This window comes from Pseudophryne corroboree, chromosome 5, assembly GCF_028390025.1.
Source record: "Pseudophryne corroboree isolate aPseCor3 chromosome 5, aPseCor3.hap2, whole genome shotgun sequence".
Classification (NCBI taxonomy): domain Eukaryota; kingdom Metazoa; phylum Chordata; class Amphibia; order Anura; family Myobatrachidae; genus Pseudophryne; species Pseudophryne corroboree.
Window position 1 is genome coordinate 390,396,058 of NC_086448.1, and position 25,965 is coordinate 390,422,022.

At 49.4% G+C, this 25,965-nt stretch overlaps 1 protein-coding gene across 2 annotated transcripts in view; it reads right to left on the bottom strand.

Moving 5' to 3' along the window:
- TRIO (trio Rho guanine nucleotide exchange factor) overlaps positions 1-25,965 on the bottom strand; it is a 1,426,902-nt gene that overhangs the window by 1,400,290 nt on the left and 647 nt on the right. For both annotated transcript variants that reach the window (XM_063922713.1, XM_063922714.1), the window contains exon 1: positions 25,917-25,965. This exon is cut by the window's right edge. In XM_063922713.1, coding sequence (XP_063778783.1) covers positions 25,917-25,965 — 49 coding nt within the window. The remainder of the gene's footprint in view (positions 1-25,916) is intronic.

Here is a 25,965-nt window from a genome sequence, read left to right on the forward strand (position 1 = left end):
GCAGCACTCCCTTAACAAACGTCTGAACCTCAGGAAGAGAAGCCAGTTCTTTTAGAAAGAAAATGGATAGGGCTGAAATCTGGACCTTTATGGACCCCAACTTCAAGCCCATAATTACTCCAGACTGTAGGAAGTGCAGGAACCGGCCCAGCTGGAATTCCTCTGTAGGGGCCTACCTGGTCTCATACCAAGCAACATATTTTCGCCATATACGGTGATAGTGTATTGCCGTCACGTCCTTCCTAGCCTTTATTCGCGTAGGAATAACTTCATCCGGAATGCCGTTTTCTGCTAGGATCCGGCGTTCAACCGCCATGCCGTCAAACGCAGCCGCGGTAAGTCTTGGAACAGACAAGGCCCCTGTTGCAACAGGTCCTGTCTGAGAGGCAGAGGCCATGGGTCCTCTGTGAGCATTTCTTGCAGTTCCGGGTACCAAGTCCTTTTTGGCCAATCCGGAACAATGAGTATTGTTCTCACTCCTCTTTTTCTTACGATTCTCAGCACCTTGGGAAAGAAAGGAAGAGGAGGAAATACATAGACCGACTGGAACACCCACGGTGTCACTAGTGCGTCCACAGCTATCGCCTGAGGGTCCCTTAACCTGACGCAATACCGTTTTAGCTTTTTGTTATGGCGGGATGCCATCATGTCCACCTGTGGCAGTTCCCATTGATTTGTAATCTGCGTGAAGACTTCTTGATGAAGTACCCACTCTCCCGGGTGGAGGTCGTGCCTGCTGAGGAAGTCTGCTTCCCAGTTGTCCACTCCCGGAATGAACACTGCTGACAGAGCTTGCACGTGATTCTCCGCCCAACGAAGAATCCTATTGGCTTCCGCCATCGCCACCCTGCTTCTTGTGCCGCCCTGGCGGTTTACATGAGCCACTGCGGTGATGTTGTCTGACTGAATCAGCACCGGTTGGTTGCAAAGCAGAGGCTCCGCTTGACTCAGGGCGTTGTATATGGCCCTTAGTTCCAGGATATTTATGTGCAGACAAGCCTCCTGGCTTGACCACAACCCTTGGAAGTTTCTTCCCTGAGTGACTGCCCCCCATCCTCGGAGGCTCGCATCCGTGGTCACCAGGACACAGTCCTGTATGCCGAACCTGCGGCCCCTCGAGAAGGTGAGCACTCTGCAGCCACCACAGAAGAGACACCCTGGCCCTGGGGGATAGGGTGATCAGCCGATGCATCTGAAGATGCGATCCGGACCACTTGTCCAACAGATCCCACTGAAAGATCCTCGCATGGAACCTGCCGAAGGGAATGGCTTCGTATGATGCCACCATCTTTCCCAGGACTCGCGTGCAGTGATGCACCAACACCTGTTTCAGTTTTAAGAGGTCTCTGACTAGAGTCACAAGTTCTTGAGCCTTCTCCGCCGGGAGAAACACCTTCTCCTGGTCTGTGTCCAGAATCATGCCCAGAAAGGGCAGACACGTCGTAGGAATCAGCTGCAACTTTGGGATATTCAGAATCCAGCCGTGCTGTTGCAACACTTCCTGAGAGTGTGCTACGCAGATCAGCAGCTGCTCTCTGGACCTTGCCTTTATGAGGAGATCGTCCAAGTATGGGATAATTGTGACTCCTTGCTTTCGAAGGAGCACCATCATTTCCGCCATTACCTTGGTAAATATTCTTGGTGCCGTGGAGAGCCCAAACGGCAACGTCTGGAATTGGTAATGACAGTCCTGTACCACAAATCTGAGGTACTCCTGATGAGGTGGATAAATGGGGACATGCAAGTAAGCATCCTTGATGTCCAGAGACACCATAAAATCCCCCTCTTCCAGGCTTGCAATGACCGCTCTGAGCGATTCCATTTTGAACTTGAATCTTTTCAGATAAATGTTCAGGGACTTTAAATTCAATATGGGTCTGACCAAACCGTCCGGTTTCGGTACCACAAACATTGTGGAATAGTATCCCCTTCCCTGTTGAAGGAGGGGAACCTTTACCACCACCTGCTGGAGATATAACTTGTGAATTGCCGCTAACACTACCTCCCTTTCCATGGGGGAAGCTGGCAGGGCCGATTTGAGGTAACGGTGAGGGGGCATCACTTCGAATTCCAGCTTGTATCCCTGAGACACAATCTGTATAGCCCAGGGATCCACCTGTGAGCGAACCCACTGGTGGCTGAAATTTCGGAGACGCGCCCCCACCGCTCCTGGCTCCACCTGTGGAGCCCCAGCGTCATGCGGTGGATTTAGTGGAAGCCGGGGAGGACTTCTGTTCCTGGGGACTAGCTGTATGGTGCAGCTTCTTTCCTCTACCCCTGCCTCTGGCAAGAAAGGATGCACCTCTGACTTTCTTGCTTTTTTGTGATCGAAAGAACTGCATTTGGTAATACGGTGCTTTCTTAGGCTGTGAGGGAATATATGGCAAAAAATTTGACTTCCCAGCGGTAGCTGTGGAAACCAGGTCCGAGAGACCGTCCCCAAACAATTCCTCACCCTTGTAAGGTAAAACCTCCATGTGCTTTTTGGAGTCGGCATCACCTGTCCATTGCTGAGTCCACAGGACCCTTCTGGCAGAAATTGACATTGCATTTATTCTAGAGCCCAGTAGGCAAATGTCCCTCTGGGCATCCCTCATATATAGGACAGCGTCTTTTATATGCCTCAGGGTCAGTAAAATAGTATCCTTGTCCAAGGTATCCAGTTCCTCGGACAGATTATCTGTCCATGCTGCTACAGCACTACACATCCAGGCCGACGCAATTGCCGGCCTCAGTAGAGTACCTGAATGTGTATAAACAGACTTCAGGATACTTTCCTACTTCCTATCAGCAGGATCCTGTAGGGAGGCCGTATCCTGTGACGGCAGGGCCACCTTCTTAGATAAGCGTGTCAGAGCTTTGTCTACCCTAGGGGAGGATTCCCAGCGCATCCTGTCCGTTGGCGGGATAGGGTACGCCATAAGTAACCTTTTGGAAAACAGCACTTTCCTATCTGGGGAATCCCACGCTTTTTCACATAACTCATTAAACTCATGTGAAGGGGGAAAAGTCACCTCTTGCTTTTTCTCCCCAAACATATAAACCCTCTTGTCAGGGACAGGGTTTACCTCTAATATGTGCAATACATCCTTCATTGCTATAATCATGTAGCGGATGGCTTTTGCCATTTTAGGCTGCAATTTTGCATCAGCGCTATCGACACTGGAATCAGAATCCGTGTCGATATCTGTGTCAACAGTTTGGGATAGTGGGCGCTTCTGAGACCCTGACGGCCTCTGCGCTGTAGGATCAGGCATGGGCCAAGACCCCGACTGTCCCAAGGCATCAGCTTTATCCAACCTTTTATGCAAGGAGTTTACATTATCATTTAACAACTTCCACATATCCATCCAATCAGGTGTCGGCGGAGACACCACATTCAACTGCACCTGCTCTGCTTCCACATAGCCTTCCTCGTCAAACATGTCGACACAATCGTACCGACACCACACACAGGGGATGCTCTATTTGAGGACCGAATCCCCACAAGGCCTTAGAGAGAGAGAGAGAGAGAGAGAGAGAGAGAGAGAGAGAGAGAGAGAGAGAGAGAGAGAGAGAGAGAGAGAGAGAGAACACACCCCAGCGCTATACAGTGGCGGATTTAGCGGGGGTTGATTAGGGCGAACGCCCCCCCTAAACATACCGCCACCGGGATGGAGGCCGGGTCCCGCTGCGGTGTTGGGAACGAGGTGGAGAGCGGTGCAGCGCAGCGGGGGAAGGGGAGAGAGAGAGCGTCCTCACGCGTATACAGCGGCTGAGCCGCCTCTATTCTGACCACGCCCCCCTCCTTCCTGTACACGCGTCAGGGGTCTCTCTCGCCGCGCTGCACCGCTCTCCACCTCGTTCCCAATGCTGCGGCGGCACCCGGCCTCCATATGCTGCTGGCTGCAGCAGGTGTCACTCACTGTCAGTGTACCCTCCAAACTAAAGTAAGTGTGTGTGTGTGCCCCCTCTGTGTTCCATGTCTCCCCCCTCTTCTCCTAACTAAAGTATATATGTCCCTGCATTATTTTGGCTCATGCAGTGTGCTGTAATGTGCATTTCGGCTCATTCTGCGTGCTATGATGTGCATTTCGGCTCATTCAGTGTGCTATAATGTGCATTTCGGCTCATTCAGTGTGCTAGAATGTGCATTTCGGCTCATTCAGTGTGCTATAATGTGCATTTCGGCTCATTCAGTGTGCTATATTGTGAATATCGGCTCATTCTGCGTGCTATAATGTGCATTTCGGCTCATTCTGCGTGCTATAATGTGAATTTCGGCTCATTCAGTGTGCTATAATGTGAATATCGGCTCATTCTGTGTGCTATAATGTGCATTTCGGCTCATTCAGTGTGCTATAATGTGAATATCGGCTCATTCTGCGTGCTATAATGTGCATTTCGGCTCATTCTGCGTGCTATAATGTGAATTTCGGCTCATACAGTGTGCTATAATGTGAATTTCGGCTCATACAGTGTGCTATAATGTGAATTTTGGATCATACTGTGTGCTACAATGTGAATTTCAGCTCATACAGTGTGCTATAATGTGAATTTTGGATCATACTGTGTGCTACAATGTGAATTTCAGCTCATTCTGTGTGCTGTAGAAACAGAATTCGTCGGCAGATAAGAACCACTTGGCCCATCTAGTCAGCCCCTTTTTTTTTTTTTTTTACATTATTTCTTTGTAAGAATATCCTTATGTCTATCCCATGCATGTTTAAATTGCCCTACTGTCTTAGCCTCTACCACCCCTGATGGAAGGAATGGCGATTCGCCAGTCTGTATCACCAGTGCGCAGGGTTCTCTCCACTAACTGGCAACATTTTATTAGTAATGGCAACAATAGGAAATTTAAAAGCGAATGGGAAGGGCATTACTAAGTGGGAGGGGCTATGATTAGGGGGGAGGAGTCATAATTCTTAAACCGCCCCCCCTAAAAGTTAAATCTAGATCCGCCACTGGCGCTATATGACCCAGGAATCACACAGTAACTTAGTGTTTACCCAGTAGCTGCTGTATTAGTGAATTTGCGCTAAATTTATGTGCCCCCCCCTCTCTTTTCACCCTCTTTCTACCGTGATTCTGCAGGGGAGAGCCTGGGGAGCTTCCTCTCAGCGGAGCTGTGGAGAGAAAATGGCGCTGGTGAGTGCTGAGGAAGAAGCCCCGCCCCCTCAGCGGCAGGCTTCTGTCCCGCGATTTTGTGTAAAAAATAATGGCGGGGGCTAATGCCTATTACAGTGCCCAGCTGTATATATGCTGCTTTTTACCAGGAGGTACTCAATTGCTGCCCAGGGCGCCCTGCACCCTACAGTGACCGGAGTGTGTAGGTTAGTGTGGGAGCAATGGCGCACAGCTGCAGTGCTGTGCGCTACCTCATATGAAGACAGGAGTCTTCTGCCGCCGATTTTGACGTCTTCTTGCTTCTGTCACCGGCTTCTGTCTTCTGGCTCTGCGAGGGGGACGGCGGCGCGGCTCCGGGAACGGACGACCAAGGTTAAGATCCTGTGTTCGATCACTCTGGAGCTAATGGTGTCCAGTAGCCTAAGAAGCGCAACCTAGCCGCAGTTAGTAGGTTTGCTTCTCTCCCCTCAGTCCCAAGTAGCAGAGAGCGTCTGTTGCCAGCAGAAGCTCTCTGAAAATAAAAAACCTAACTAAAATACTTTAATAGCAAGCTCAGGAGAGCTCACTAAAATGCACCCAGCTCCTTCCGGGCACAGATTCTAACTGAGGTCTGGAGGAGGGGCATAGAGGGAGGAGCCAGTGCACACCAGTAATACTAAACCTTTCTTAGAGTGCCCAGTCTCCTGCGGAGCCCGTCTATTCCCCATGGTCCTTACGGAGTCCCCAGCATCCACTAGGACAATAGAGAAAACCCTGTGGAGTGTGATTGCAATGCAGATCACAAGCAGAGGATTTAAGTGGTATAAGGTGACAGACCTGTTACTTTTTCTTTAAGAAGCTCATCTATCCTCCACTCGTTAATGGCAACTGTTTGAACTGGTTATAGGTATGAAAGACCTGTTCACACCCTCAAACAATCAGACTGCTACCTCACCACCATGGCCAAGACCAGAGAGCTGTCTAAGGACACCAGGGACAAAATTGTAGAGCTGCACAAGGCTGGGATGGGCTACTCGATAATATGCAAGCGGCTTGGTGAGAAGAGATCAACTGTTGGCGCATATATTAAAAAATTGAAGAAATAAAAGATCACTGACAATCTCCCTCGACCTGGGGCTCCATGCAAGATCTCACCTCGTGGGGTATCAATGATCTTGTACAGCATTTGATCTTGGCGCAGCATTAAAAGAATAATAGTGGAAAGAACACGAGAAAAAGTCAGACTGAATAAAATATGACACATTTAATAACAAATTAAAATAAGAATTTACTTACTGGTAAATCTATTTCTCGTAGTCCGAAGTGGATGCTGGGGACTCCGTAAGGACCATGGGGATATACGGGCTCCGCAGGAGACATGGGCACTTTAAGAAAGAATTTAGGTTCTGGTGTGCTCTGGTTTCTCCCTCTATGCCCCTCCTCCAGACCTCAGTTAGAGAAACTGTGCCCGGAAGAGCTGACAGTACAAGGAAAGGATTTTGGGAATCCAGGGTAAGACTCATACCAGCCACACCAATCACACCGTATAACATGTGATAACAACCAGATAACAGTACCCTGATGCAACCATAACTTAACCCTTATTGAAGCAATAACTATTTACAAATATTGCAGTAGAAGTCCGCACTTGGGACGGGCACCCAGAATCCACTACGGACTACGAGAAATAAGATTTTACTTACCGGTAAATCTATTTTCTCTAACGTCCTAGTGGATGCTGGGGACTCCGTAAGGACCATGGGGATTATACCAAAGCTCCCAAACGGGCGGGAGAGTGCGGATGACTCTGCAGCACCGATTGAGCAAACACAAGGTCCTCCTCAGCCAGGGTATCAAACTTGTAGAACTTTGCAAAAGTGTTTGAACCTGACCAAGTAGCCGCTCGGCAAAGCTGTAATGCCGAGACCCCTCGGGCAGCCGCCCAAGAAGAGCCCACCTTCCTATTGGAATGGGCCTTAACTGATTTTGGTAGCGGCAATCCAGCCGCAGAATGAGCTTGCTGAATCGTGTTACAGATCCAGCGAGCAATAGTTTGCTTTGAAGCAGGAGCACCAAGCTTGTTGGAAGCATACAGGATAACCAAAGACTCTGTTTTCCTGACCCTAGCCGTTCTGGCTACATAAACCTTTTCAGACACCCGCCTTGCGGATGCCAAGACCAACAGCATGACCACTTTCCAAGTAAGGAATTTCAACTCAACCTTCTGTAACGGTTCAAACCAATGAGATTGAAGGAATTGCAACACCACGTTAAGATCCCATGGTGCCACAGGGGGCACAAAGGGAGGTTGGATGTGCAATACGCCTTGCACGAAGGTCTGAACTTCTGGAAGGGAGGCCAATTGTTTTTGGAAGAAAACCGATAGAGCTGAAATTTTAACTTTAATTGAGCCAAACTTTAGGCCCGCATCCACACCGGCTTGTAGAAAATGGAGAAAACGTCCTAACTGAAATTGTTCCGTAGGAGCCTTCTTGGATTCACACCAAGACACGTATTTTCTCCAAATACAGTGGTAATGTTTAGACGTTACTCCTTTCCTGGCCTGAATAAGAGTGGGGATGACTTCCTTGGGAATACCCTTTCGGGCTAGGATCCGGCGTTCAACCGCTATGCCGTCAAACGTAGTAAGTCTTGATACACGCACGTCCCCTGCTGTAACAGGTCCACGTGTAGAGGAAGAAGTCGGGGACCTCCTATGAGAAATTCCTGAAGAGCTGGATACCAAGCACTCCATGGCCAGTCTGGGACAATGAGGATCGCTTGAATCTTTATTCTTCTTATGATCTTTAGCACTTTTGGAATGAGAGGAAGTGGAGGGAATACATACACAGACTGAAACACCCGTGGTGTCACCAGTGCATCCACTGCTATTGGTTGAGGGTCCCTCGACCTGGAATAATATCTCTGAAGTTTCTTGTTGAGACAAGATGCCATCATGTCTATTTGAGGAATTCCCCAATGACTTGTCACGTCTGAAGACCTCTTGATGAAGGCCCCACTCTCCTGGGTGGAGGTCGTGTCTGCTGAGGAAGTCTGCTTCCCAGTTGTCCACTCCCGGGATGAACACTGCTGACAGTGCGCTTACGTGATTCTCCGCCCAGCGAAGAATTCTGGTGGCTTCTACCATCGCCACTCTGCTCCTTGTGCCGCCTTGGCGGTTTACATGAGCCACTGCGGTGATGTCTGAATCAGAACTGGTTTGTCGCGAAGTAATGCCTCCGCTTGACGTAGAGCGTTGTATATGGCCCTCAACTCCAGGATGTTGATGTGGAGGCAAGTCTCTAGACTTGACCAAAGACCTTGGAAATTTCTTCCCTGTGTGACTGCTCCCTAACCTCGGAGACTTGCGTCTGTGGTCACCAGGATCCAGTCCTGAATGCTGAACCTGCGACCCTCTAGAGGGTGAGCACTCTGCAGCCACCACAGGAGAGACACCCTGGCTCTGGGGGACAGGGTGATCCTCTGATGCATTTGTAGATGTGACCCGGACCACTTGTCCAGTAGGTCCCATTGGAAAGTCCTCGCATGGAACCTGCCGAAGGGAATGGCTTCGTACGATGCCACCATTTTCCCCAGGACTCGAGTGCAGTGATGCACTGACACCTGCTTTGGCTTCAATAGGTTCCTGAACAGAGTCATGAGCTCCTGAGCTTTTTCCAATGGAAGAAAAACCTTCTTCTGGTCTGTGTCTAAAATCAAGCCCAAGAAGGTCAGACGCGTCGTAGGAACCAACTGTGACTTCGGGATATTGAGAATTCAGCCGTGTTGCTGTAACACCTTCACAGACAGAGACACACTGTCCAGTAACTTCTGCCGAGATCTCGCTTTTATGAGGAGATCGTCCAAGTACGGGATAATTGTGACCCCTCGCTTGCGCAGGAGCACCATCATTTCCGCCATTACCTTGGTGAAAATCCTCTGGGCCATTGAAAGCCCAAACGGCAACGTCTGAAATTGGTAATGACAATCCTGTATAGCAAATCTCAGGAACGCCTGATGAGGAGGAAATATTGGAACATGAAGGTATGCTTCCTTTATGTCCAGGGAAACCATAAAATCCCCCCCTTCCAGGCTGGCGATGACCGCCCTGAGCGATTCCATCTTGAACTTTTTCAAGTACAAGTTCAGGGATTTTAAATTCAAAATGGGTCTGACCGAACCGTCCGGTTTCAGAACCACAAACAGGGTTGAGTAATAACCCTTTCCTTGCTGCAGTAGAGGAACCGACTACTACCTGTTGAAGATACAATTTTTGTATTGCATTCGACACTAACTCCCTCTCTGAGGGAGCCGCGGGCAGAGTCGATTTCAAAAACCGGCGAGGAGGCACCTCTTCGAATTCCAGCTTGTATCCCTGAGAAACAATTTCTATTGCCCAGGGATCCACCTGTGAATGAACCCAGATGTGGCTGAAAAGTCGAAGACGTGCCCCCACTTGAGCGGACTCCCCCAGGGAAGCCCCAGCGTCATGCGGTGGATTTTGCAGAGGCAGGGGAGGACTTCTGTTCCTGGGAACTAGCTGTGTGCAGCTTTTTTCCCTTGCCCTTACCTCTGGCAAGAAAGGACGACCCACGTACTTTCTTGCTTTTATTCGAACGAAAGGACTGCATTTGATAATGAGGCGCTTTCTTAGGCTGTGAGGGAACATAAGGCAAAAAATTCGATTTACTTGCCGTAGCTGCGGAGATGAGGTCCGAGAGGCCTTCTCCAAATACCTCCTCACCCTTGTAAGGCAAAAACTCCATATGCCTCTTGTAGTCTGCATCACCCGTCCACTGTTGGGTCCATAAGACTCGCCTAGCAGAAACAGACATAGCGTTTATTCTAGAACTTAGCAAACAAATGTCTCTGAGCATCCCTCATATACAACACAGCATCTTTTATATGCCCTAGGGTCATTAAGATGGTATCCTTATCTAAGGTCTCAATCCACGCTGATAAGGAATCTGTCCATGCTGCGACAGCACTACAAACCCAGGCCGACGCCATTGCCGGTCGAAGTAATGTACCAGAATGTGCATAAATTGACTTCATGGTAACCTCCTGCTTGCGATCAGCAGAATCCTTGAGAGTAGCCGTATCTTGGGATGGCAACGCTATCTTTTTTGATAAGCGTGTCAATGCCTTGTCCACCTTAGGAGAGGATTCCCATCGAATTCTATCCTTTTGCGGGAAAGGATACGCCATAAGAATCCTTCTGGGAACCTGCAGTCTCTTGTCTGGGGTTTCCCAAGCCTTTTAGCATAATTTGTTCAGCTCATGTGAGGATGGAAAGGTGACCTCAGGCTTTTTACCTTTATACATGTATACCCTCGTGTCAGGGACAGGGGGTTCCTCTGTGATATGCAAAACCTCTTTTATTACAATAATCATATATCGAATACCCTTAGCCACTCTTGGCTGTAATTTTTCATCATCGTAGTCGACACTGGAGTCTGAATCCGTGTCGGTATCTGTGTCAACTATTTGGGAAAGTGTGCGCTTCTGAGACTCCGAAGGTCCCGGCGACATTGGGACAGGCATGGTTAGATTTCCTGACTGTTCCCTAGCCTCAGCTTTGTCTAAATCTTTTGTGCAATATATTCACATTTGCACTTAAGACATTCCACATATCCATCCAGTCAGGTGTCGGCGCTGCAGAAGGAGACCTTACATTCATACACTCCCCCTCCTCCTTAGGTGAGCCTTCAACCTCATACATGTCGACACACGCGTACCGACACCCCACACACACACAGGGAAGCTCTTTTCTGAAGACAGGTTCCCCCCCAGGCCCTTTGGAGAGACAGAGAGAGAGTATGCCAGCACACACCCCAGCGCTATGTGACCCAGGAAAACACACAAAATGTTTACCCAGTAACGCTGTTATAACTTAACATATGCCAATTATGTGCCCCCCCCCCCCTCCTCTTGAAAAACCCACTGTCACCGCCAGTAAGCAGGGGAGAGTCCGGGAGCTTCCTCTCAGCGCTGTGCTGTGGGGAAAAAATGGGGCTGGTGAGTGCAGAGGGAGAAGCCCCGCCCCCTCGGCGGCGGGCTTCTGTCCCGCTCAAAATACTTCAAAACATGGCGGGGGCTGTACATGTGTATGCCCAGCTGTACATGTATATAGGTCCTTTTTGCCATTAGAGGTTTATATTGCTGCCCAGGGCGCCCCCCCTGCGCCCTGCACCCTTACAGTGACTAATGTGTGTGAGGTGAATGGGAGCAATGGCGCACAGCTTCACCGCTGTGCGTTACCTCTATGAAGATAAGTCTTCTGCCGCCTCTGAAGTCTTCTTTTCTTTTCATACTCACCCGGCATCTATTTTCCGGATCTGTGAGGAGGACGGCGGCGCGGCTCTGGGACGGACGGCGAGGATGAAACCTGCGTACCAATCCCTCTGGAGCTAGTGGTGTCCAGTAGCCTAAGAAACAGGACCTTGAAACTCAGAGAAGTAGGGCTGTTTCTCTCTCCTCAGTCCCTCGATGCAGGGAGTCTGTTGCCAGCAGGCTCCCTGAAAATAAAAAACCTAACTAAAATAATAGGATTTTACTTACCGGTAAATCTATTTCTCGTAGTCCGTAGAGGATGCTGGGGACTCCGTAAGGACCATGGGGAATAGACGGGCTCCGCAGGAGATAGGGCACTGTAAGAAAGCTTTGGATTCTGGGTGTGCATTGGCTCCTCCCTCTATGTCCCTCCTCCAGACCTCAGAGAAACTGTGCCCAGAGGATATGAACAGTACGAGGAAAGGATTTATGTAACCTAAGGGCGAGATTCATACCAGCCACACCATATAACTTGTGATAAACTACCCAGTTAACAGTATGAACAAGTAACATAGCCTCGGTTCAAGACCGACCAACTATAACATAACCCTTATGTAAGCAATAACTATATACAAGTCTTGCAGAAGAAGTCCGCACTTGGGACGGGCGCCCAGCATCCTCTACGGACAACGAGAAATAGATTTACCGGTAAGTAAAATCCTATTTTCTCTAACGTCCTAGAGGATGCTGGGTACTCCGTAAGGACCATGGGGATTATACCAAAGCTCCCAAACGGGAGGGCGGGAGAGTGCGGATGACTCTGCAGCACCAATTGAGCAAACAGGAGGTCCTTCTCAGCCAGGGTATCAAACTTATAGAACTTTGCAAAGGTGTTTGACCCCGACCAAGTAGCAGCTCGGCACAGTTGTAGTGCCGAGACCCCTGGGCAGCCGCCCAAGAAGAGCCCACCTTCCTAGTGGAATGGGCCTTAACCGATTTAGGCAATGGCAATCCTGCCGTAGAATGCGCCTGCTGTTACAGATCCAGCGAGCAATTGTCTGCTTTGAAGCAGGAGCGCCAACCTTGTTGGCCGCATACAGAACAAACAGAGCTTCAGTCTTCCTGATCCTAGCTGTTCTGGTCACATAAATCTTCAAAGCCCTGACCACATCCAGGGACTCGGAGTCCTCCAAGTCCCGTGTAGCCACAGGCACGACAATAGGTTGGTTCATATGAAAAGATGAGACCCCATTGGGCAGAAATTGAGGACGAGTCCTCAACTCTGCCCTATCCATGTGAAAAATCAGGTATGGGCTTTTATCCGATAAAGCCGTTAATTCCGAAACACGCCTTGCAGAAGCTAAGGCAAACAACATGACCACTTTCAAAGTGAGGTATTTCAACTCCACTGTTTTGAGTGGTTCAAACCAAGGTGACTTGAGGAAACTTAATACCACGTTAAGATCCCAAGGTGCCACCGGAGGTACAAAGGGAGGCTGAATATGCAGCACTCCCTTCACAAAAGTCTGTACTTCAGGAAGAGAAGCCAATTCTCTTTGAAAGAAAATGGATAAGGCCGAAATTTGGACATTTATGGACCCTAATTTTAGGCCCAAATTCACTCCCGTTTGAAGGAAGTGAAGCAGACGGCCCAAATGGAACTCCTCCGCAGGAGAAGCTCTGCCTCACACCAAGAAACATATTTCCGCCATATACGGTGATGTTTCGATGTCACATCATTCCTAGCCTTGGTCAGGGTAGGAATGACCTCCTCCGGAATCCCTTTTTCAGCTAGGATCCGGCGTTCAACCGCCATGCCGTCAAACGCAGCCGCGGTAAGTCTTGGAACAGACAGGGCCCCTGCTGCAGCAGGTCCTGCCTTAGAGGAAGAGGCCACGGATCTTCTGTGTGCAATTCTTGCAGATCCGGACACCAAGTCCTCCTTGGCCAATCTGGAACAATGAGGATTGTTCTGACCCTTCTTAGTCTTATTAATCTCAACACCTTGGGTAATGAGAGGCAGAGGAGGAAAGACATAGACCGATCTGAACACCCATGGTGTCACCAGAGCGTCTACTGCTACCGCCTGAGGGTCTCTTGACCTGGCGCAATACCTCTTTAGCTTTTTGTTGAGACGGGACGCCATCATGTCTATTTGAGGCGGTCCCCACCGATCCGCGATCTCCCAGATGCAGGTCGTGCCTGCTGAGGAAGTCCATCTCCCAGTTGTCCACCCCTGGGATGAACACAGCTGATAGTGCGCTTACATGGCCTTCCGCCCAGCGCAGAATCCTGGTCGCCTCTGCCATGGCGACTCTGCTCCTTTTGCCGTCTTGGCGGTTTACATGAGCCACTGCCGTGATATTGTCCGACTGAATCAGAACCAGTTTGTTCTGAAGCCATCTCTCAGCCTGGCGTAGGACGCTGTAAATGGCCCTTAACTCCAGGACATTGATGTGGAGACAGGTCTCTAGGCTTGACCAGAGACCTTGAAAATTTCTTCCCAGTGCGACAGCCCCCCAACCTCGGAGGCTCGCGTCCGTGGTCACCAGGATCCAGTCCTGAAAGCCGAAAATGCGACCCTCTAGGAGGTGAGCACTGTGCAGCCACCACAGGAGAGATACCCTGGCCCTGGGAGACAGGGTGATCCGTTTCTGCATATGTAGATGGGACCCGGACCATTTGTCCAATAGGTCCCATTGGAAAGTCCTCGCATGGAACCTGCCGAAGGGGATGGCCTCGTATGAAGCCACCATCTTCCCCAGAACCTTTGTGCAATGATGCACCGAAACCTTTTTTTTTTTTGGCTTTAAAAGATTCCTGACCAGGGCTATGAGCTCCTGAGCCTTCTCCACCGGAAGAAAAACTCTTTTTTGGTCTGTGTCTAGAATCAAATCAGGCCCAAAAAGGTCAGACGCGTTGTAGGGACTAGCTGGGATTTCGGTAAAGTGAGAATCCAGCCGTGCATCTGCAACGTCTTCACGGACAGAGACACGCTGTCCAGCAACTTCTCCCGAGATCTCGCCTTTATAAGGAGATCGTCCAAGTACGGGATAATTGTGACTCCCTGCTTGCACAGGAACACCATAATTTCCGCCATTACCTTGGTGAAAATTCTCGGGGCCGTGGAAAGACCAAACGGCAACGTCTGAAATTGGTAGTAACAATCCTGTACTGCAAATCTCAAAAACGCCTGGTGAGCGGGAAAATCGGAACATGAAGGTACGCATCCTTTATGTCCAGGGACACCATCCAATCCCCTCCCTCCAGGCTGGCGATGACCATTCTGAGCGATTCCATTTTGAACTTAACCTCTTCAAGTACAGGTTCAGGGATTTTAGATTTAGAATGGGTCTGACCGAACCGTCCGGTTTCGGTACCACAAACAGGGAAGAATAATAACCCTCTCCTTGCTGGAGATGAGGAACCTTGATCATCACCTGTTGAATGTACAATTTGTGAATTGCCGCTAACACTAGCTCCCTCTCTGACGGGGAAGCCGGCAGAGCCGATTTGAAAAACCGGCAAGGGGACATGTCTTCGAATTCCAGTCTGTATCCCTGGGAAACAATCTCTATCGCCCAGGTATCCACCTGTGAGTGAACCCAGACGTGGCTGAAAAGACGAAGACGTGCCCCCACTTGATCTGATCCCCCCCCGAAAGCCCCAGCGTCATGCTGTGGACTTTGCGGAAGTAGGGGAGGACTTCTTCTCCTGGGAACTAGCTGAGTGCAGCTTTTTTCCCTTGCCTTTACCTCTGGCAACGAAGGACGATCCTCGTACCTTCTTGTTTTTATTGGAACGAAAGGACTGCATTTGATAATGTGGTACCTTCTTAGAATGCTGCGGGGGAACATAAAGTAAGAAATTCGATTTACCGGCCATAGCAGTAGAGACTAGGTCCGAGAGGCCTTCTCCAAACAACTCCTCCCCCTTGTAAGGCAATGACTCCATATGCCGCTTTGAGTCGGCGTCTCCCGTCCACTGTCGGGTCCACAAGAGCCGCCTAGCAGAAATAGACATAGCGTTTATTCTAGAGCTTAGTAAACAAATGTCTCTCTGAGCATCCCTCATATAGAAGGCAGCATCTCTGATATGCTTCATGGTCATTAGAATGGTATCCCTATCTAAGATGTCCATCTCCGTAGATAAGGAGTCTGCCCATGCCACGACAGCACTACAAACCCAGGCCGACGTCATGGCCAGCCTAACTATAGTTCCTGAATGTGGGTAAATGTGCTTCATGGTAATTTCCTGCTTGCGATCAGCAGGATCCTTGAGGGAAGCAGTATCCGGAGCAGGCAGTGCCACCTTCTTGGATAAGCGTGTCAGCGCCTTGTCTACTTTAGGCGCAGATTCCCATCGTATCCGATCCTGCTGTGGAAAAGGATACGCCATGAGAATCCTTTTGGGAACATGGAGTCTCCTATCCGAAGATTCCCAAGCCTTTTCGCATAATTCGCTTAGCTCAAATGAGGACGGAAACGTGACCTCAGGCTTTTTCCCTTTATACATGTGAACCCTCGTGTCAGGGACAGGGGGTTCCTCCGTGATATGCAAAACCTCTTTTATAGCAATAATCATGTACCTAATACCTTTTGCCACCTTCGGCTGCAATTTTGCATCCTCATAGTCGACACTAGAGTCAGTATCTGTGTCGGTATCTGTCAGCGACCTGGGATATGGGGCGATTTTGAGACCCTGAAGGTCCTGGCACCACAGGGACAGGCACGGACTGGCTACCTGACTGATCCCTAGCTTCAGCCTTGTCTAATCTTTTATGCAGGAGATTTACATTTGCATTCAAGACATTCAGCATATCCACCCAGTCCGGTGTCAGGGTTGCCGACGGCGACCTGACATTCAAGCACTCCCCCTCCACATTAAGCGAGCCTTCCTCATCAAACATGTCGACACACATACCGACACACTGCACACACCCAGGGAAACTTTTTCTGAAGACAGTATCCCCTGAAAGGCCCTTTGGAGAGACAGAGAGAGAGTATGCCAGCACACACCCCAGCGCAACAACCTGGAGACCAACACAGAATGCTTTTCCCCAGCAGCGCTGTATTAAACTTTATCCGCCAATTATGTGCTCCCCCCTCTCTTTTTAAACTCCCTTCACCGTGTGTAAGCAGGGGAGAGTCCGGGGAGCTTCCTCTCAGCGTTCTGTGGAGAGAGAAATGGCGCTGGTGAGTGCTGAGGGAGAAGCCCCGCCCCCTCGGCGGCGGGCTTCTGTCCCGCTCAAAATCGTGTAAAATGGCGGGGGCTCAATTATATACATGTACAGTGTCCAGCAGTATATACCTATTTGCCATCTAAGAGGTGTTATTATTGCTACCAAAGGCGCCCCCCCCCCCCCCCCCCCCCCCCTGCACCCATACAGTGACCGGAGTGTGTGAGGTGATGTGGAGCAATGACGCACAGCTGCAGTGCTGTGCGCTACCTCTGTGAAGCTGAAGGCTTCTGCCGCCTGAGACGTCTTCTTGCTTCTGTTCTTCTGGCTCTGTGAGGAGAACGGCGGCGTGGCTCCGGGGGTGGACGCCCAGGACGAACCTGTGTTCACCCCCTCTAAAGCTAATGGTGTCCAGTAGCCGAGGAAGCAGATCCTATCAGTTAAGTAGGTCTGCCCCTCTCTCCTCAGTCCCTCGATGCAGGGAGCCTGTTGCCAGCAGTGCTCCCTGTGAAAAAGTAAAAAATCCAAACAAAAATGCTTTCTGTAGCAAAGAACTCGAGAGCTCCCTGCAGTGCGCCCTTCATCCTCTGGGCACAGTGTAAAACTGGAGTCTGGAGGAGGGACAGAGGGAGGAGCCAGTGCACACCCAGAATCCAAAGCTTTCTTAAAGTGCCCTATCTCCTGCGGAGCCCTTCTATTCCCCATGGTCCTTACGGAGTCCCCAGCATCTTCTAGGACGTTAGAGAAACTTTCTTTACACAGGAAACTCAGGAGAGCTCCCTGCAGTGCACCCATCTCCTCTGGGCACAGTATCAAACTGAGGTCTGGAGGAGGGGCATAGAGGGAGGAGCCAGTGCACACCCAGAGTCAAAGTCTTTCTTAAAGTGCCCATGTCTCCTGCGGAGCCCGTCTATCCCCATGGTCCTTACGGAGTCCCCAGCATCCTCTAGGACGTTAGAGAAAATAAGAATTTACTTACCGATAATTCTATTTCTCATAGTCCGTAGTGGATGCTGGGGACTCCGAAAGGACCATGGGGAATAGCGGCTCCGCAGGAGACTGGGCACAAAAGTAAAAGCTTTAAGACTACCTGGTGTGCACTGGCTCCTCCCCCTATGACCCTCCTCCAAGCCTCAGTTAGGATACTGTGCCCGGACGAGCGTACACAATAAGGAAGGATTTTGAATCCCGGGTAAGACTCATACCAGCCACACCGTACAACTTGTGATCTGAACCCAGTTAACAGCATGATAACAGAGGAGCCTCTGAAAAGATGGCTCACAACAATAATAACCCGATTTTTTGTAACAATAACTATGTACAAGTATTGCAGACAATCCGCACTTGGGATGGGCGCCCAGCATCCACTACGGACTATGAGAAATAGAATTATCGGTAAGTAAATTCTTATTTTCTCTGACGTCCTAGTGGATGCTGGGGACTCCGAAAGGACCATGGGGATTATACCAAAGCTCCCAAACGGGCGGGAGAGTGCGGATGACTCTGCAGCACCGAATGAGAGAACTCCAGGTCCTCCTCAGCCAGGGTATCAAATTTGTAGAATTTAGCAAACGTGTTTGCCCCTGACCAAGTAGCTGCTCGGCAAAGTTGTAAAGCCGAGACCCCTCGGGCAGCCGCCCAAGATGAGCCCACTTTCCGTGTGGAATGGGCTTTTACAGATTTTGGCTGTGGCAGGCCTGCCACAGAATGTGCAAGCTGAATTGTACTACAAATCCAACGAGCAATAGTCTGCTTAGAAGCAGGAGCACCCAGCTTGTTGGGTGCATACAGGATAAACAGCGAGTCAGATTTTCTGACTCCAGCCGTCCTGGAAACATATTTTCAGGGCCCCGACTACGTTCAGCAACGTGGAATCCTCCAAGTCCCTAGTAGCCGCAGGCACCACAATAGGCTGGTTTAAGTGAAAAGCTGAAACCACCTTAGGGAGAAATTGAGGACGAGTCCTCAATTCTGCCCTGTCCGTATGAAAAATTAGGTAAGGGCTTTTATAGGATAAAGCCGCCAATTCTGAGACACGCCTGGCTGAGGCCAGGGCTAACAGCATTACCACTTTCCATGTGAAATATTTTAAGTCCACAGTGGTGAGTGGTTCAAACCAATGTGATTTTAGGAACCCCAAAACTACATTGAGATCCCAAGGTGCCACTGGAGGCACAAAAGGAGGCTGTATATGCAGTACCCCCTTGACAAACGTCTGGACTTCAGGAACTGAAGCTAGTTCTTTTTGGAAGAATATTGACAGGGCCGAAATTTGAACCTTAATGGACCCTAATTTTAGGCCCATAGACAGTCCTGTTTGCAGGAAATGCAGGAAACGACCCAGTTGAAATTCCTCTGTAGGGGCCTTCCTGGCCTCACACCACGCAACATATTTACGCCAAATACGGTGATAATGTTGCACAGTTACATCCTTCCTGGCTTTGATCAGGGTAGGGATGACTTCATCCGGAATGCCTTTTTCCTTCAGGATCCGGCGTTCAACCGCCATGCCGTCAAACGCAGCCGCGGTAAGTCTTGGAACAGACATGGTCCCTGCTGGAGCAGGTCCTTTCTTAGAGGTAGAGGCCACGGGTCTTCCGTGAGCATCTCTTGAAGTTCCGGGTACCAAGTCCTTCTTGGCCAATCCGGAGCCACGAGTATAGTCCTTACTCCTCTCCTTCTTATGATTCTCAGTACCTTGGGTATGAGAGGCAGAGGAGGGAACACATACACTGACTGGTACACCCACGGTGTTACCAGAGCGTCCACAGCTATTGCCTGAGGGTCCCTTGACCTGGCGCAATATCTGTCCAGTTTTTTGTTGAGGCGGGACGCCATCATGTCCACCTTTGGTTTTTCCCAACGGTTCACAATCATGTGGAAGACTTCTGGGTGAAGTCCCCACTCCCCCGGGTGGAGATCGTGTCTGCTGAGGAAGTCTGCTTCCCAGTTGTCCACTCCCGGAATGAACACTGCTGACAGTGCTATCACATGATTTTCCGCCCAGCGAAGAATCCTTGCAACTTCCGTCATTGCCCTCCTGCTTCTTGTGCCGCCCTGTCTGTTTACGTGGGCGACTGCCGTGATGTTGTCCGACTGGATCAGCACCGGCTGACCCTGAAGCAGAGGCCTTGCCTGACTTAGGGCATTGTAAATGGCCCTTAGTTCCAGGATATTTATGTGAAGTGACGTTTCCATGCTTGACCACAAGCCCTGGAAATTTTTTCCCTGTGTGACTGCTCCCCAGCCTCTCAGGCTGGCATCCGTGGTCACCAGGACCCAGTCCTGAATGCCGAATCTGCGGCCCTCTAGAAGATGAGCACTCTGCAACCACCACAGGAGAGACACCCTTGTCCTTGGAGACAGGGTTATCCGCTGATGCATTTGAAGATGCGATCCGGACCATTTGTCCAGCAGATCCCACTGAAAAGTTCTTGCGTGGAATCTGCCGAATGGAATCGCTTCGTAAGAAGCCACCATTTTTCCCAGGACCCTTGTGCATTGATGCACTGACACTTGGCCTGGTTTTAGGAGGTTCCTGACTAGGTCGGATAACTCCCTGGCTTTCTCCTCCGGGAGAAACACCTTTTTCTGTACTGTGTCCAGAATCATCCCTAGGAACAGCAGACGTGTCGTCGGAATCAGCTGCGATTTTGGAATATTTAGAATCCATCCGTGCTGTCGTAGTACTACTTGAGATAGTGCTACTCCGACCTCTAACTGTTCTCTGGACCTTGCCCTTATCAGGAGATCGTCCAAGTAAGGGATAACTAAGACGCCTTTTCTTCGAAGAAGAATCATCATTTCGGCCATTACCTTGGTAAAGACCCGGGGTGCCGTGGACAATCCAAACGGCAGCGTCTGAAACTGATAGTGACAGTTCTGTACCACAAACCTGAGGTACCCTTGGTGAGAAGGGCAAATTGGGACATGGAGGTAAGCATCCTTGATGTCCAGAGACACCATACAGTCCCCTTCTTCCAGGTTCGCTATCACTGCTCTGAGTGATTCCATCTTGAATTTGAACCTTTGTATGTAAGTGTTCAAGGATTTCAGATTTAAAATAGGTCTCACCGAGCCGTCCGGCTTCGGTACCACAAACAGCGTGGAATAATACCCCTTTCCCTGTTGTAGGAGGGGTACCTTGATTATCACCTGCTGGGAATACAGCTTGTGAATGGCTTCCAATACCGCCTCCCTGTCGGGGGGAGACGTTGGTAAAGCAGACTTCAGGAACCGGCGAGGGGGAGACGTCTCGAATTCCAATTTGTACCCCTGAGATACTACCTGCAGGATCCAGGGGTCCACTTGCGAGTGAGCCCACTGCGCGCTGAAATTCTTGAGACGGGCCCCCACCGTGCCTGAGTCCGCTTGTAAGGCCCCAGCGTCATGCTGAGGACTTGGCAGAAGCGGGGGAGGGCTTCTGTTCCTGGGAAGAGGCTGTCTGCTGCAGTCTTTTTCCCCTTCCTCTGCCCCGGGGCAGATACGAGTGGCCTTTTGCCCGCTTGCCCTTATGGGGACGAAAGGACTGAGCCTGAAAAGACGGTGTCTTTTTCTGCTGAGAGGTGACCTGGGGTAAAAAGGTGGATTTCCCAGCCGTTGCCGTGGCCACCAGGTCCGATAGACCGACCCCAAATAACTCCTCCCCTTTATACGGCAATACTTCCATATGCCGTTTGGAATCCGCATCACCTGACCAGTCGCGTCCATAACCCTCTTCTGGCAGAAATGGACAGCGCAATTACTCTTGATGCCAGAGTGCAAATATCCCTCTGTGCATCTCTCATATATAGAAATGCATCCTTTAAATGCTCTATAGTCAATAATATATTGTCCCTGTCCAGGGTATCAATATTTTCAGTCAGGAAATCCGACCAAGCCACCCCAGCACTGCACATCCAGGCTGACGCGATTGCTGGTCGCAGTATAATACCAGTATGTGTGTATATACTTTTTAGGATATTTTCCAGCTTCCTATCAGCTGGTTCCTTGAGGGCGGCCGTATCAGGAGACGGTAACGCCACTTGTTTTGATAAGCGTGTGAGCGCCTTATCCACCCTAGGGGGTGTTTCCCAACGCGCCCTAACCTCTGGCGGGAAAGGGTATAATGCCAATAATTTTTTAGAAATTAGCAGTTTTTTATCGGGGGAAACCCACGCTTCATCACACACCTCATTTAATTCATCTGATTCAGGAAAAACTACGGGTAGTTTTTTCACACCCCACATAATACCCTTTTTTGTGGTACTTGTAGTATCAGAAATGTTCAAAACCTCCTTCATTGCCGTGATCATGTAACGTGTGGCCCTACTGGAAAATACGTTTGTTTCCTCACCGTCGACACTGGAGTCAGTGTCCGTGTCTGGGTCTGTGTCGACCACCTGAGGTAACGGGCGCTTTAGAGCCCCTGACGGTGTTTGAGACGCCTGTACAGGTATTAACTGATTTGCCGGCTGTCTCATGTCGTCAACAGTCTTTTGTAAAGTGCTGACACTATCACGTAATTCCTTCCATAAGACCATCCAGTCAGGTGTCGACTCCCTAGGGGGTGACATCACTAATACAGGCAATTGCTCCGCCTCCATACCATTTTCCTCCTCATACATGTCGACACAACGTACCGACACAGCACACACACAGGGAATGCTCTGACAGAGGACAGGACCCCACTAGCCCTTTGGGGAGACAGAGGGAGAGTTTGCCAGCACACACCAGAGCGCTATATATATACAGGGATAACCTTATATAAGTGTTTTTCCCTTATATAGCTGCTGTATAGATTTATCTGCCAATTTAGTGCCCCCCTTCTCTTGTTTTACCCTGTTTCTGTAGTGCAGGACTGCAGGGGAGAGTCAGGGAGCTTCCCTCCAACGGAGCTGTGAGGAAAAATGGCGCCAGTGTGCTGAGGAGATAGGCTCCGCCCCCTTCTCGGCGGCCGTTCTCCCGCTTTTTTATGGAAAAACAGGCATGAGTTAAATGCATCCATATAGCCCAGGAGCTATATGTGATGCATTTTTTGCCCCCTAAGGTGTTTATATTGCGTCTCAGGGCGCCCCCACCCAGCGCCCTGCACCCTCAGTGACCGGAGTGTGAAGTGTGCTGAGAGCAATGGCGCACAGCTGCGGTGCTGTGCGCTACCTTATTGAAGACAGGACGTCTTCTGCCGCCGATTTTTCCGGACCTCTTCTGCTCTTCTGGCTCTGTAAGGGGGACGGCGGCGCGGCTCTGGGACCCATCCATGGCTGGGCCTGTGATCGTCCCTCTGGAGCTAATGTCCAGTAGCCTAAGAAGCCCAATCCACTCTGCACGCAGGTGAGTTCGCTTCTTCTCCCCTTAGTCCCTCGATGCAGTGAGCCTGTTGCCAGCAGGTCTCACTGAAAATAAAAAAACCTAAAACTAAACTTTTTTCTAAGCAGCTCAGGAGAGCCACCTAGACAGCACCCTTCTCGTTCGGGCACAAAAATCTAACTGAGGCTTGGAGGAGGGTCATAGGGGGAGGAGCCAGTGCACACCAGGTAGTCTTAAAGCTTTTACTTTTGTGCCCAGTCTCCTGCGGAGCCGCTATTCCCCATGGTCCTTTCGGAGTCCCCAGCATCCACTAGGACGTCAGAGAAATGACAGTTAGGAGCTGATTGGCTGGTACTTTATCTCCATCTAAAGGCTTAGTAAATAGACCCCTATCGTTCCAACCAGCCAGATCGGTCTGATTATTTGACAGACAATTGTATAGCGTATGCCAAGCTTTACAGAGCAGCGATTTGTCTTGTTTCAGAGATAATTGTTGGTGTGACTACAGGGGGGTACACACGGAGAGATCAGTGTTTAAAACCTAAGCAATCTGACTAGATTGTTTAGATTGTAAGCACGGATCTGCCGTGTGTATGCCTCCCAGCGATAGCGATGCTCTGCTAGATTGAGACTGCATGCAGGCTCAATCTAGTGGGTCGGGTCACTTCACCGTTGTGTTAAGTGAGCGGCCCCCACGTCATCAACCCCTTCCCCCCCCTCACTCAGCACATCGCGCTGTGCTGATGAGCAGGGGGGAGATATGTGTGCTGAGCGGTCTGTGTTAAGATCGCTTAGCACACATCTCTCCAGTCAGTACCACCCTTACCCCACCCACCGTATAGTGGGCTAGCAGCTCTTCATTAGTAATGTAATAAAAACACTGTCAACATTATGTCTTTAAAATTAATGACTTAAGATTGCACATTCATTGGATTTAAAAAAAATGTGGAGAAAACTATTACTGAAAAAAAACTATACAAAATTAATGGCACGATGTTAAAAGTGCATCACTAATACCCCTACCCCTTTCACACCGTAAGTATATCCCGGGATATTGCCAGATTGAGCCAGCTCAAGGTGCAGTCTAAAAGCACCACTTTTGAATATCTCGGGTCGAGTAACCCTGCATTTCAACCTTGTATAAAAGCAGTGTTCTACACGGGTTGGACCAGGGAAAATGTGCACTCTTATACCCCTTTTACACTCGCAAAAATATCCCGGGATATTGCACATGAACGCGCATCATCCGGGGATTTTGCTCAGTGTGACAGGGTACAGGGACAATTTCCCGAGACAAGCATCCTGGGATTTCATCCCAGGTCTCGACCAGGGTTGAATCCGGGACCGTCCCGGGAAGCTGTGTAGTGTGAAAGGGCCCGTCCTGGGATTCACTACCCAGGACTGTTAAAAGGCCTCAGATTGGAGCTTTCTTGGGTTCAGAAAAGATGATGTCATCTTTAAGAGCCATGGGGAGCATCCTGGAAGCAAGACAGCATGGCGACCTGGACAGACCAGGAGGTGAGAGAGAGCTGCTCAGCATTAGGGGAAAGGAGGAAATAATGAGGCAGATCACAGGCACAGTGAAAGAGCCAGATTCAAAATACCGGGTCAGACCCGGGTTTGCGGTGTGAAAGGGGTATTATAGATGGTGCTTCTGTAATCACTTTGTTATTTCCTGCGCATTTTTACTTAAAGAATATCCAAAGTATCCTGTCTGACCTACTTCCAGCAGAGCTACATCAACCTGACTTGAGATGTAGGACTAAACAGGAATGTGCTTTGGAGTACCATATTTAGGCTACATGCCACCAGATTGACAGCTTTTACAGAAAAAAAAAAAAAAAGTAGAACCTCACATTTTCTGGTTTCAATAAGGTTTATTCTAAATATTTACAATAGAACTTTATAAAAGAATGTACTACTTTCATCTAAATTAGTTTAAATCAATGAGTAATGTTATATAGAGGAAATAATATGCAAATTGTTAAATTCAGTGGCTTGTCAGATAGCAAACATAATCCCAAAGGTAAAATCTACACAAAAACAACTCCAGATTTGGGAAATTGTGAGGAACAGGAAATGGAGGCAAATGAGAAGAGCAACAAAAGGGTATAAAATTATAATAGAGATTTATAGAAAATAAGAATAAAGTAGTACTTTGTGGCAAACTCCAAATACTGAAATGGAGACACAGAAGCGCACACACACAGCCCCTTTGCCCTGCACAGCAAAAATACATGAGGAAGTGGAGAACAATAATACAGTAGACACAACATTGCATTGTATAGTAGCTACATCTGATGTTTTGATCAAACCTCCTGCCTACACCATTCCAACCTCACTTATAAAATAATATATTAAAACCAGAAAAACGCCTTTAAGTTTGTCTTTTTGAACAAGAAAAACATACAAAACATCTAAATGAAATATTTAGCATATGAAACAAAGCATGCTAGCAGTTTTACAAGGCAAGGCAGACTACTAAGGATTTCAAACAGCTGAGTATTGTAAGGCTTGATTCTATAAAAGGCATGTGTACATGTGCTGCACACACATTCCACACTAACAGGCTGTGCTGCATGCTCTCCCAGCATTGTGGCACCTATTACACAGGACACGGCTGAGCAGTGGTTGCTAATGTAAACATCATTGTGTTCCGTTTCGCTTTCAGCGAACACTGTTACAAATACCAAATGATTACAATAAACAATGTAACCAAATGAATGTATATGACTGAGGAACTCAGCGATGTGTAATGTATTGCGAGGTCTCATCCATGACATCATGACAAGCCATACACCTTTCTGTGAGGACCGCCATACCAATTCGGGCCCCGATTTGTGGAGAAGGAGCCTGTGTGCTCATGTAATAGTGCAGACCATAGCTGCGGCAACACGGAGCCCATGTGACGATGGCAGCAGCCAAACATAACAATAATGTAAGCCATCACATAGAACAGCAGCACCAGGCATTCCCCGTAGCACCGAGAGCTGACTAGTAAATGAGTGAGATGCACAGTCCCCCCCACCCCGGCCACCATGACAGCAGCCATTGCTGGGTGTACGTCCGCCCCTCCCCGTGCGCTTACCAGATTTGTAGAAGGCAGCGATGTCTGCCGAGTCCTTGGCCGCATCCTC